The 13,710-nt window shown below is 44.2% G+C and overlaps 1 protein-coding gene across 1 annotated transcript; it reads right to left on the bottom strand.

Annotated features, from left to right (window-relative positions):
- Positions 1–1,331: 1,331 nt before the first annotated feature.
- On the bottom strand, positions 1,332–10,165 carry SYF2 (SYF2 pre-mRNA splicing factor). Its single transcript, XM_077337644.1, has 7 exons — positions 9,987–10,165; positions 7,628–7,735; positions 6,492–6,617; positions 5,077–5,194; positions 4,671–4,761; positions 3,375–3,473; positions 1,332–2,521 (listed from the first exon to the last, which is right to left on the bottom strand). The coding sequence occupies exons 1-7, from the start codon at positions 10,026–10,028 to the stop codon at positions 2,356–2,358; spliced, it is 750 nt and encodes a 249-aa protein (XP_077193759.1). The 5' UTR covers positions 10,029–10,165; the 3' UTR covers positions 1,332–2,355.
- Positions 10,166–13,710: the final 3,545 nt, after the last annotated feature.

Raw genomic sequence — 13,710 nt, 5'->3', positions numbered from 1 at the left:
CGGGCATGCGCGTGACATGCAACCACGCGGGGCAGCCGAGAGGGATTTCTGCGCTTGAGTGGCAGGTGGGGGGTGGGGGGTGGGGGGAGGGGGGAAGAGAAAGGAGCGTTTCCCCTTTTCTTTTCGACCGCAGCGAGCGAGGGGAGGGAACGAGGGATGGAGAGAGCTGGCGACGAAGGGATGGGGATTTGGGCATCAGGCGCTCCAGCGGGAGATAGAGGAGGAGGACCGGGAAAGGTCTGCCCACTCTGGGTTGGGGAATACCTGGAGACTTTGGGGTTGGAGCCGGGAGGGGACCGCAGTCCAGCCTCCACATTAGCCGTTTTCTCTGTTGCATGTAGATGAGCTGTAATTCCAGGGGATCCCCAGGCCGCACCTGGAGACTGGCATCCTTATCTGGGAGAGGCCTGGGGATTTGGAAAAAGGGTGTGTGTGTTTTTGGGGGGGGTGCAGTTTGCGAGGGAACATAGTGGCACTGCACCCTCCAAAGCAGTCAGTTTCTCTCAAGGGAACAGACCTCTGTAGTTTGGAGCTCAGTTGCCATTCTGGGAGATGTCCAGGCCCAGGAAAATGCTTGCATATTCTCAGGGAAGCAGAGATGCACAAGGAAATAAATATTCCTGAAGAAGACTCAGGTTGAAATGGACTCTATCTGGGAAGTTGCTTGAGGAAATTTGGTTTCTTTAATTTTCTGCCAAATTTAGTATTTTGACGAGTTTTACATTCCATTTGTAGGAAATGTTTTTCTCCATTTGGGAAGTGCTTGATTGAAAAAGAGTTTAAATATAAGGAAATATTTTTGTACCTTATAGGAACATACAAACCACAGTCCACATAACACTTCATTTGGACCAACCAATATAACAAGGCAATGTGCAATCCTTCAAGCTCTACACAGAATTCTTTCTCAGGGTGGATGTTACCATTGGCCACCATCTTTCACCACTTTTTTGCACTACACCCATGTGCTCGGTGCTGGAGAGTAAATATAGATTGGTTATTTTCATTTCAGGTTGCACCATAGTTCCTCCAACCAAGAAAAAAAAATGGTCTTCTCCACTGGGCAAGCATTCCCACAGTCTGTGGAAGCTAGGCATAAAAACTAGGCATCAGGCTTCACCCAAGGCAGCTGTCTTGGTGATTGTATTCAACTCATCTGTTTCTGAAGCTTAAAGATGGTGAGGTTTTTAGCTGTGGAGGGATAGACTGATATTTATTCTCAGCCTTTTTCCTACCAAAAGTATTCAAGTAACGTGTGTGCATACTAACACAAACTTCCCAATATATGAAATCTGCTAATTGTATTACAAATTAGTCCCAGTAAAGACCAGTAGAAGCATATTGTTTATTTAAAGTCTTACATGTATCTCCATAAATTCAAAAGGCAGTTGACCAAGCAACAATTACCAACAAAATGCAATCTATCAAAGAAATACAAGGTTAAAAATATTAAACCTCAGTGTCAGCAGGTATTATTTCAGAGGCACTCCATAATTTGGACAGGGGGCCTGCCCTTCCTGTTAGGCAAGGGGATCCACACTTCTGTTAAACTGAATCCCATTACATCCTTCCAAGTCTTTCATAAAGAGGCAAAGACTTCTGGTGAATAGTAGTGGGCCTATGGCTTCAATCTGTCCTTTGACTTTCAAGGTAAGGTTTCTCTCCCTCTCCTGTCTGTGAAGGGAAATGTTCAGAGGTTTCCTGAACAAGCAAATGGAGGGGCTACACTTCAGCTGCAGAACAGCAGCATGATATTTATGGGCCAAGCTTTGCCCTCCCCCATTAAAGTAACAGAAACTCAAGATGAGTCAGTTATAAATGTGGATATGCATCAGGATGTATTAAGAAAGGGTCGTGTGGATACAATCAGGACTAAAAGCCAAAAATATTTTTTTGGGCTTTCATTTGCCTTTCCTGGAATTTCGCCACATTTCAAAGAAGTATTTGCTTAGACAACAGGATAATTTAATCCAGCCACTATTTGTAACATTTTACAGCAGAACTTTAGTTTTATAAAAATCAAAATATTTCATAATACAAGAAAGGCGCCTTCTATTTTCCCCACATAAACCTTAGTCCCTCAAAAACCCGAATCTGCCAAACATCTTGAACTGGAAACAGGATTTCAGGTACCTCCACATGAAAACTGCTAAGGGATAATCACCTGTGAGTTCACAGTCAAATCAAAATTGAGTTTCTCTGCTATGCAACTATTTATGCGTATGGCGAACCACTGTCCTTCTGAAACTTCTGATAAATTATCATTAACCTGAAGTTCACTGAATAGTTTTAAAAAGTCAGTTTCTGATCTTTATACATTCTGGATGGCTCTGTGGCTGTCTTCGCCGTTCAAGCCTAAACGGCAGTTCCTCTTTCCAAGTTCTGTTTGATCTCTGCTGTGTATTTGCCATAGAACCTTTCGGCCTTCTTATTGAACTTGGCATTCCTCTCATTAATGTAGTCAATATCTGCGTCGTCATTGTAAGGACGCCTCCGGCTGTATTTCTCACGCTTTTGGATTCTGGAAGAGAAATTGGGACAACCTTTTCATGTATGTGTCTTGTGTATGTAAATAAGCATATTTGCATTCATTTTCCCACAGTTCTCTCCTGCCAAATGTGGAATCTTCTTTAGGAAGATGACTCCTTCCAAACTCCAGTGAAAGATCTCTTCATTAACAGCAGCAGAAGACAACCTGTTTTTTTGTAACTTGCTTCTCACTACCTGAAAGCAACTTACCATTGCCTCCTCCCTCCCCCCAAAACAGACACCCTGTGAGGTCGCGGTGAGGCTGTGAAAGTTCCAAGAGAACTATGACTGGCCCAAGGTCACTCAGCTGGTTGCATATGGAGGAGTGGAAAATCAAACCTGCCGCTGCTGCTGTTGTTAATCACTACACCGACTGATTTCAGACCAATGCCTGCATAACACTGATGTGTAAATTATAGCCCAACAATCACATGGGGCCCCCAGGAGTTTTACAGATGGCCGTCAAGTAGGTTAATCTGCAAGGAGGGACCTGAATTGGTTCTTCTTGCTGCCAGTACTGGAAACAAAGGAGTCAGTGTTCAGCTCAGTATCCCCAGAAGCAGGTGGAGACCCAAAGGCAGAATTCAAGCAGAAAAATAATTGTCCTTGCTGTTTTGGGAACATTCAAAGGAAACGCACACTTTTTGCCTATACTAGCCTTACAAAGTCAAAAGGATGGCATCAGAGTGGGGGGGGGGGGAGAGCATCACCAGATTCAAGCAGTGTCTCTCGCACCGCTCTGCCTCTTCTCAGCCAATCCAATTCTTTCAGCATCTCTGCTTGGTCAATAACAAAGAAGTCACAGTACTGAAATTCAGCAGCCACTAATGGCATTTACTACTTACTGTTTTTCCAGATCTTCAACCATTCTATCAACCCCTTCTTTACCAGGCACATGAGTTCCATGGAGGAGGCTATTTGATGTGGGATAAAACTCTTCACCACTGAAAGAGGAGGGGGGGAAATTGGTGAAATGCAGTTTTAAGTAAAACAGTCCTCAGCTGCCTCCTAAAGACAAAGGAGACCAGGCACACCTCCTTGCAGAAACTGCTCCATAATTGTGGGGCCGCCACTGAAAAGGGCCTCTATCATGTACCCACCACATGAGTATCTTTGATTGATGGGGCAGTCAGGAATGCTTCTCCCTGTGATCTTAATTCTCAGGAACATAGAGAAGACAATCCTTTAGATCAGGGGTAGTCAACCTGTGGTCCTCCAAATATTCATGGATTACAATTCCCATGAGCCCCTGCCAGCATTTGCTGGCAGGGGTTCATGGAACTTGTAGTCCATGACCATCTGGAGGACCACAGGTTGATTAACCCTGCTTTAGATAACCTGGTCCTAAGCCACGTAGGGCTTCTCTCCTTTAAAAATTTCTCCACATCTAGTCAAGAAAAAGCCACAGAATCCCCAGACTCTACAGACCATATAAAACACTGGTTTACCATAAGGGGCTGCAACACCTGACTTAGAGTGGCCTGAGCTTCCATGGCCCACAGATTTGATGAGCCACTCAACCAAAGAGGTCCTTCAGCCATTAAAATTGAGTTCTGATTCTGACACCATGTTTTGTTGCTATAGTTCACATAAAGTAGAAACACCAAATCATTCTCATGGTTCCACCCGCCAAAGTATCTTGACACATGTGAGCCCACTTCCTACTATAAAAAACCCTCCTTTTAAGGGTCCATAAAGACACACAAGGCCCGATACCTTCCAATCTGAACCGGGATGCGTGGCGTACGATCCAAAGAGACAAAATGTGTACTTCACATCCACACACTGCAAACTAGCCTCCCCCTCTTCAGAAGCCTCCAGCTGTTACCAAAAGAAACAGCTTGCAACACCCACAAAGAATCTGCTTTGAGCCCTCTTAGAACTACTGTCCCCAGTTTGTTCTTTCATCCAGTCACCCTTTGGTAGCCACCGGCTTCTTCTGACAATGGAGAGGAAGCTGGAGATTGCTGGCAGGCTGCCATAGATACTGAGGAGGCCAGAAGGAGTTGTTACGGCTCTCAGTTTTGACAGCTACTCTTTCAGTCATCCACAGGCTTCCAACCTACAGAAGGGATTTCATAGGCAATTGGGAGAACTGGATACACGACTGAGAAGCTGGACCAAACAAAAGCCAAACTGACCTTTCTTCTCTGAGCTTTGCATACTTCTCCAAGTCAGGCTTGATCTGCCTGGTCAGTCTGTGATACTGACGCAACTGAGCAGCTGCATAATCTGTGGAACAAAGAAAATGGCTGTTGAACAGAAGGCCTGTCTCAGGTAGTAGAGAAAAGTGCTGACTTGGGGCAATTCCACAGGGTTTTCAAAGTAGGAGACATTCAGAGGTGGTTTGCCATTACTTGCTTCTGGGTAGCAACCCTGGAGAGCTCCTGGGTGTCTCCCATCAAAATACTAACCAGGGTTGACCCTGCTTAGCTTCCAAAACTGGACTAGCCTGGGCCATACAGGTCAGGGCTGGCCTATGTTAATGACTCTTGTCTTAATCGCATTCACAGGCTGAACTTACTAGAGTGACCCTTCAGCTCTTACCTGAAAATCCAAGATCCGGATTTCTTTTTTTCTTTTTCCTCTCGAAACGTTCTGCATCCTCTGCGCTGATTTCTAGCAGCTTCACTCTTTCGTAATCTTCACCTTTTGCTGCACATTCCTACGACATGGCAAACAGAGAGCTGAAGCACAAGTACAAAATCTATCTCCTAGGGAATCTTCCTGAGAAGATGCATATCCTCCACAAAATATCACTAAGGGGCAAACTATACCTAAGCCATTTACATATATAAGGTAAAGGTAAAGGTATCCCCTGTGCAAGCACCGAGTCATGTCTGACCCTTGGGGTGACGCCCTCCAGCGTTTTCTTGGCAGACTCAATACGGGGTGGTTTGCCAGTGCCTTCCCCAGTCATGACCGTTTACCCCCCAGCAAGCTGGGTACTCATTTTACCGACCTCGGAAGGATGGAAGGCTGAGTCAACCTTGAGCCGGCTGCTGGGATTGAACTCCCAGCCTCATGAGCAAAGTTTTCAGACTGCTGCCTTACCACTCTGCGCCACAAGAGGCTCTTATTTACATATATATATATATATATATTTGTAATATTTAATATTTTGATGTAATATGGGGGAATTAGAGAGCATACTGGATCAGGCATGTAGTAATGGAGAAAATGAATAACCATGCTGAGAGATACTGTGGTATAATGGTTAGAGTATTAGATGTGGAAGACCCAGGTTTGAATCACTGCTCTTCCATGGAAGCCCAGCTGTAATTTTCTCCAGAAAACTCTAGGCAATCTGATCATGAAATGTCTGACATAACAGGCTGTTTTGCCCAGAGGCTTAAAAATATGCAAGACAGCTTGCAAAGTAATGCAGAATTTTCTCTTCCAATATCCACAGTCTACATTTAACATTTCAGGTGATCCTAAATTAGACCATGATATGGTATAAGTAAACCCAAAGCTACTTGTGCTATACTTACAAAATTGTGGGTCAGAGATATTTTGAATATTCATTTCCCATCATGATCTTATTCTATTAAATTGCAAAATCTTGCATGTTCAAATTTAGCCAGGCTGTTTTTCTTGCTTTTAGATTGACAATATACTAACCTACTTTACAGGGTCCTGGGGATTACCAAGGAAACATAAATGATGCATTCAGCATTCAACGATGCTATATAAAATATTAATCATATGTAAACAGGATTCTCATTTAATAAAGAGTGATTTACTCTCCAGTAAAGCAGCATAGGATCAGGCTGTAAGACATTACTGCTGCATCTGCTGAACTTTGTCCTTGGCCAATGGGCATACAAACTGAACATTCATGGAGATGGATAACTGGGGTCCATAGCATGCTCTGAAGCACTGGTGGGATGAAATTTTGGAACGGGGATAAGAATGCACCATTCTGACTGGCACAGACTGATCACACATGCAAACATTACCTTTTTCTTTTCTTCCACTTTCAGTTCCCATTCTAAACGGGACTTTTTGGCTTCCCAATTCGCTGGCAACTTCAGCCTTTTATCCTCCTCCACAACTTCTTGGTGGTTTAATTTGCGAGCTTCATTCTAAAATGCAAGCATATACAGAAAGACCTGTCCATCAGCAACAGGCTGGCTAGTGTAGACCACAGAAATGAGAAAGAGCTGTACAGCTCCTAATTTATTACAGAGCAGGAATATATCCAACTCAGAAGCTTGGAGTAAAAATGCAGATATATTGTTTGCAGACATGCCAGCCCTACCCACTCGTTGGCAGTATAGGTTAAATCTGAGACTTTTAGAACTTGCTCATTATGCTATATATCAGGGTTTAGGGCAATACGCATCACTGCTGTAATGAAAGATATAACACTATGTTTAACTTCAGTGAACAAGAGACCTTTAAAAAAATGTGGTTAAGAAGAAAGGTGAGATTTACATGTAGGATTACACCTTAGACTGGAGCTCTTTATGTGATCTCAGATTTGCTCACTGTGGCCCAGATTCGTTTCAATTATTGAAAAGATCAGAAGGGCCACAAAAGGGAATATTAACTGGCCCCTCCTCCATGCTCTGCACTTCTGCAGTAACAAGTGCATTGCTGGAGATGTACCATATTGCATGAGAGAACTAGCACTGGACTAATGAGGCAATTTAAAATCAAAGGACCCTTTCCCCCCTGTCTAGTCTTGATCTCTTCCAGGAGAGATTAGGACCCTGTGGGACTTTAAACAACTCCGCAGGGTATGCAGAACAGAGCCGTTCAACCAGGCATACAGTTGGGGCCCTGACAGGCCTCCAAGAGATGCTGACCTCACTGTCTGAGACTGGATTGTTTAAAGTTTGGATCCCCCAATCAAAACATGAATTAGTTGGGGGCTATATAAGAAGAATGGTTTTCTTGTATTTATGTGGATTTTAAAATTTTATTATTGATTGTGTTATCTGATCTGAGCATAAGAAGGGTGGGTTACAAAAATAAAGGTTCTTATTATAATGGAGTAACTACAATGTAGTTATAATGTAGTTACTACAAAACCTGGCAAGCAAAAAGAAGCCAGAGGTGGAAGCACCAAACCTGCTGATGGTGAGCTTACCCTTTTCAAATGAAGCTCTCTGAATTTCCTAAGACGCTCCTCTCTCTTCTGTGCAGCTGCATCTTCTATTATAATGGAACCAGGATCCTCTGAGATGTCAGGGGAGGTCTGGAATTCAACCAAATATGCTATGTGAGAAAACATCTACTTTGAAGTTCTGCTTTACAAAGTACAGCTAAAGAAGCAGCAGGTTCTTCAGTAAATTAGTTTTGGCTATCCCCTCCCCCCCAATGATTTAAGGCAGAGGAACTTTAATTTTAGGGAATCTCCTTATCCAATAAATGTAATTTTTTAGGCATTCTTCAGTTGTAAAAACAGAGGGATAGTTAGAATCATAGAATCACAGAAACACAGAGTTGGAAGGGGCGATACAGGCCATCTAGTCCAACACCCTGCTCAACGCAGGATCAGTCCAAAGCATCCTAAAGCAATTCAATAGTAAGAGTAATCTGCTACTCATTGGCTCCAGTACTATGCAGACCAAAGGGCTACGTGCAGTTACAGCACTCTGGGATGATTTATGGCATCATACATAGACTGACCACTGCTTATGATTGCAAAGGCAAACAAACAGGTGAAACACTTGGGAAGGAATTTACTGTAGTCTCCCCCACCAATGCTCTATAATGATGACTCCTGCATGGCTTATCTTCTCAATGCTTTGTGATTTTTCCTCCTTCTCCATAGCATTGGAATGCATTCATGCACCTTTAGGAGGTTCCCCTCATTTTCTCCATTTTCCTTTAGCCTTCTTTGCTCTAAAGTTTTTGGAAAGATCACAAGAAAATCTGAATGGTTGCTGTATGAGTGGGAGGCAATGTTTTCTACAACCCAGGCTACCACACAGTACTGCACTATCTCCTACAATTCTTGAGCTGTTTTTCATCTTACTCTTTCATGGTATATAAATTACTCTTACAGCTTGTTCCTCTGTTTTTTCTAATACAACAACATTCTCTGCTTCCATTAATATTGATGTATTTACTATATGGCATGTGTGAGCATGACCAGAAGATCCTAACATTGTCTGGCAGCCAGGCAAGAGACATTTGGAAGTGGTTTGCTACTGCCTGCCCTCACATTACGACTCTGGCATTTTTTGGAGGCTGCCCTTCCAAGTGCCAGCCAAGGTTGACCTTGCCTAGGGTATATAGCTGTGCATCATCACCACCACCCTATAGGTACACCACCCCACTTCACAGCCCATCCTCCTCTCTCTATATCTATATCTATCTTGTACCTTGGATCTTTGTATGGGTATTGTGTAATTTATATTGTTTTTTGGGGTATTTTATTGGGTTTTTAAAATGTCATAACCTGACATGAGCCTTTTGGGCTAAAAATTGAAAAAATAAATAAAATAAATTGCTCCCACCTTTTCAACTTCCCACCATCCAGCATTAAGCTATTCTTTCATGACTTTATGATTTCTTATCACTTTTCCCTCCCCAACTGTACCCATACATTTTCTTGCTGTCCTTAGCCAAGAGGCCTCTATCATTCACCTTACATTAATTTCCTTATTAACAGTTCTGTGGAATGCAAAAAAAGAAAAAAAAACAATTGAGTAAGGGGTGGGAGAGGCATGGGGCTAGCCATCACAAGAGCCCAAGAAGGATTCTAAGAAGAAAAAAATTAGAAACCACATAGAAGGGAAGAGGTGAACACACGACTGCTTGGTTAATATGTAGACATTAGACCACAGAACTATTTTAAGTGACACAGTCTCTGCCACTGAGACAGCCATAAACTGGATAATCTCCCCCCCCCCAAAAAAAAAAAGATAATGTGACATAGTGACCAGAGGACTACTACTGGGGAGACTCAGATTTAGAGACCAACTCACACACACACCGCAAGAAACCCAGAAACAGATAATCTGACACCAAAGCCTAAATCACAAGGTTAAGACAGAGCTATTCAAGCCACCCTCCCTGGTGGATAGGGAAGAGATAAAGCTGCGACCAGGACAAATAAACATAACCAATTCATTGGACAGGAGAAGAAGAAAGGAAGAACCTAGACCGCCATCTAGCATTTTGCAAATACCGTATTTTAACCCCCCCCCCCACCGCCTTCTTGGGAGACTGAGGATATAAGAACAGAATCTGGAAGAACCAGATAAGTGGGCAGCCGTGTTGGCCTGAAGCGGCACAACAAAATGTGCGTCCAATGGCACCTTTCACTTTGTTGGTCTTAAAGGTGCCATTGGACTCAAATGTCGTTGAGAGAACCAGGTTCCACTATAGGGGCTCGATCTCGCCTTCTAATATAGAAGGCATTCAAAGAACCGCATTAAAGAAATTAAAAAAATAACGATGGGAATTAATAACAGACTTTCTTTCTCCCCTTCCCTTACCATCGGAAGCGAAGGACCGTCGCCCACTTCCAACGCCGCCATCTTCGCTCTTGTTTTCGCGGCGACTACTTCCGCTCTCTGCGTGACGTCAACAAAAGTGGGCGGAGACAAAAGGCAAGGAACCCTGGAGGGAGGGCGCGCGGGATCCAGGCGGCCGTCTTTCGTCACGGTCAAGCTGTTGCAGGGGTAGTCAAACTGCGGCCCTCCAGATGGCCATGGACTACAATTCCCAGGAGCCCCTGCCAGCGAACGCTGGCAGGGGCTCCTGGGAATTGTAGTCCATGGCCATCTGGAGGGCCGCAGTTTGACTACCCCTGTCAGGACATTTTCCCCCTCTAGGTAATTGGCGCCCGTTAGTGCAGGAGTGTTAATCAGATGGCCCCGTAGGCTGGAACTGGCCCAATCCGAGGCTCTTATCCAGCCTCCAAGCCACTGGTAGGAGGGGCGGAACGGAGGAGAAGGCTGATGTGTGTGAGGGAGAGAGAGGTGAGCTGGTACACGGCATGAGCTGCGTGTGGTCAATGCTGCCAAGAAGTAGAAGGAAAGAAGAAGGGAGGCTGAGGTGAAATAGCGGTGGTGGTGGGAATGGCGGCAAAGGCTGAGAAAGACGAGGCGTGATGCCCCCTCCCTCCACTTACTGCAGGTCAGCAACGGTTGGACAAGAAGAGTTGGCTTGTATACCCTACTTTTCACTACCAGGAGAGTCAAAGTGGATTACGATCACCCTCCCTTCTCCCCACTACAGACACTCTGTCAGGCTGAGAGAGCCCTGATATTACTGCTCAGTCAGAACAGTTTTCTCAGTGCTGTGGCAAGCCCAAGGTCACTCAGCTGGCTTCGTTTGGAGGAGCAGGGAATCAAACCCGACTCCCCAGATTAGAAGCTGCTGTTCTTAATTACTTCACCACTAACCTAGGTGGTGGCGTGGTGTAGAATCAAGCGGCCAGCGCTGCTACTGCTGCATGATATTCCATACAAATTGGACAATCTACTACACATTGGAAAATTTACTTCTCAAGTTCTTTGAATGCTTATTATCCAGTTTGACATTGAGAGGAGTGTTGGAGAGAGTAACAAATTAGTTTGACACCTCTGCCCTAGAGATTGCAGGAAGTAGAGGATAAGGTCTTTCTGGAGTGGTGAAGAGGAAGGAAGCGGACAAACAGGTTTCCATTCAACTGTGAATTGTTATATTTGGTAGATGAACCAGAGTTTGATGCAGGGGCCAGACAGTGTTGTTCATCCAAAAAGTGCAGTATATATTGCTTGCACATGCTTTTATTTATTTATTCACTTCACCCTCTTTTCTTTCCAGTAGAGACATAAAATGGGTTATGTTATGTTGTCTTCTGCTTCACTTTTCTTTGCAACAACCCTGTGAGGTATGTTAGGCTGGGTGACTGGCCCCCAGTCACACAGTGGACTTTGTGAAGCATCACATTCTAACCTAAGCTTCCCCCCCCCCCCCCGTGCAGGAGCCCTGAAATAATATTTCAGTCTTTGAGAAGCACCAGAAGGGATGTCAACTGGCTGTACATGCCTGCCATGTGCCCGGAGTGACATGTCACTGGAAGTGACATCACCACCTGCCTTCGCAGGCAGGCTCAAGGAAGTTGGGGGGGGGGAGGGACAGGAGGTGATTTAAGATGGGAATAGGTGTGCAGACCCTGCCCCCTCTGAGATGCAGAACCCACAAGAGAACTCACTCATGCTCAGGAAGGGGGGAAGGGAGCAAGGGGAGTGGTCAGTTCCCAGTTCCCTAGCTGGTGGCTGAGTTTATTAAGGCATGAGGGGAAAGGCTACAGACCCCCTGTGGGAGTCCGTGGACCACTGGTTGGGAATCCCTGCTCTTAACTCCTACAGCCCACTGGCTGTAACAAATCTTAGCTGCAATGGCTTCATCCTTAAAGCCCTAGCACACATTTCATATTAAAGAAAAAATGCTGTCCAAAAGGGAGAATGGTGCAAGAGCCTAGAATAGGCTTTCTCAAGCAGGGTTTTGTTAAACCCTGGGGTTTCTTGGCAGCCCTAGAAGGGCTTCCTGAATGGGTGGGAGTTAATTTTGAATATATATGTTTAAATTGTTAAACATTTATTGAGTGTTATGACCGTATATGGCCATGCTGACCCACCCCCCCCTCCCAAAATGACCAATGATAGGCCTGGAGGGGGTGGGAAAGGGAGGAGACCCAGGTGTTTGTGTGTACAGCTGAGTTTCCCAATCATATTCTGCACAGTGGTGCCACTTCTGGGGTTTCTCGAAGTCTGAAGAAAGTTTCAGGGGTTTCTCAACAGTAAAAAAGTGGAGAAAGGCTGGACTAGAAAGGGATCACTGATGGCATTTTAGCGGCCTCCTTATTCTATGGCAAGATCAAGTTGCATGTTAGGAGTGGTGCAGCAGCTAGAAGGCTGGACAAAGATATGGGAAGACCCAGGCCTACCATTAAAGCTGACTGGGTGACCTTGGGACCAATCACTCAGCTGAACCTACCTCACAGGGTTGTTGTGAAGAAACATGGACGAAAGGAGGACAACACAACCTGCTTTGAGTCTCCACTGAGAAGAATGGTGGGGTATAAATGAAAAAGAAAATAAAGGCCTGCACCCATCTCAGGATATAAGAAACAAAGCCAAGAAAATAAATAAGCAAGGAAATAAATAATTGTGAAGTTGGGTTTTTACACATGAACTCAGAGGGATTGTATCAAGCCAGCTAAGTTTTTGACTGACAGCCTGCAAAATTTCTTCTCATGTTACTGCAATACTTGTTCACGTACTTGCAGGGTTAAAAAATTAAATATTCTGTTCAAAAATGTCAACCTGTTAGCATTCTGTCTCTCTGCATCAGCGTTTCAGCTATGCTTGCATGTGAACATAGGATGGCAGCATAACTCCAAATATTCACTGACATAGATGACAGATGACAGAGTAAAGATGTTCTCTAGAAAAATTAGCATAGTGTTGCTAAAAATTAGGCCTTTGAGCATATGCCATGTTCCCCCTCCCCCATCAGCTCTTGTTTTAAGAAAATGCTAAGGAGAGAATTTCCCTGAACATGAGCAGAATATTTTCCCCTTTGTGAACACACAGAGTCATCATTGTAGAGATCCTGGTTTCTTACTTCAGAAAGCATGCAACAAATAGACCACGACTTTATAATAGTGGTCAGCAATGCAATCCTAAACAGGTTTAGAAGGGGTTGATTCTATGACTGAACTATAAAAAGCATTATAGCTTGGTGTTCACCACTGTCTCCATGCCCCTCCCTTTCAGAGTCAGGTGTGCACACTTTCTTGGGAGTAAGCCCCATTGAGCAGACCCGAGTGGAATCCTGAGTAGACCTGCTGAGGGCTGCTCTCTCAGTGCTTGAATAAACTTTCACGGGCATTTAAAAATGCTGAACAAAATTTGAGTCCAGTGGCACCTTTAAGACCAGACATGTTTTATTCAAGGTATAAGCTTTTGTGTGCATAGCACACTTCCTCAGATATTTGATGAACTCAAATTTTGTTCTGCTACACTCCTCAGGTTTAAAAGGCTGTAACACTGCATGTTGATCAGTTACAAGATAAGAAGGAAATCAATATAACTAGATCAATAACAAGGTCTGACAAACAACCCCATATAAAAGAGGATTCCTGAATTTTGTCCCGATATTTCATAAATTCCTAGCAATGCCTTTGAGCTTTATTAAAGGAACACTCAGTTGGAATGGGAAGCCTCA

Source organism: Paroedura picta, chromosome 5 (genome assembly GCF_049243985.1).
Source record: "Paroedura picta isolate Pp20150507F chromosome 5, Ppicta_v3.0, whole genome shotgun sequence".
NCBI classification, from domain to species: Eukaryota; Metazoa; Chordata; class Lepidosauria; order Squamata; family Gekkonidae; genus Paroedura; species Paroedura picta.
Note: the sequence above shows the minus strand (reverse complement) of the source record. Positions and strands in the feature narration are given on the sequence as shown.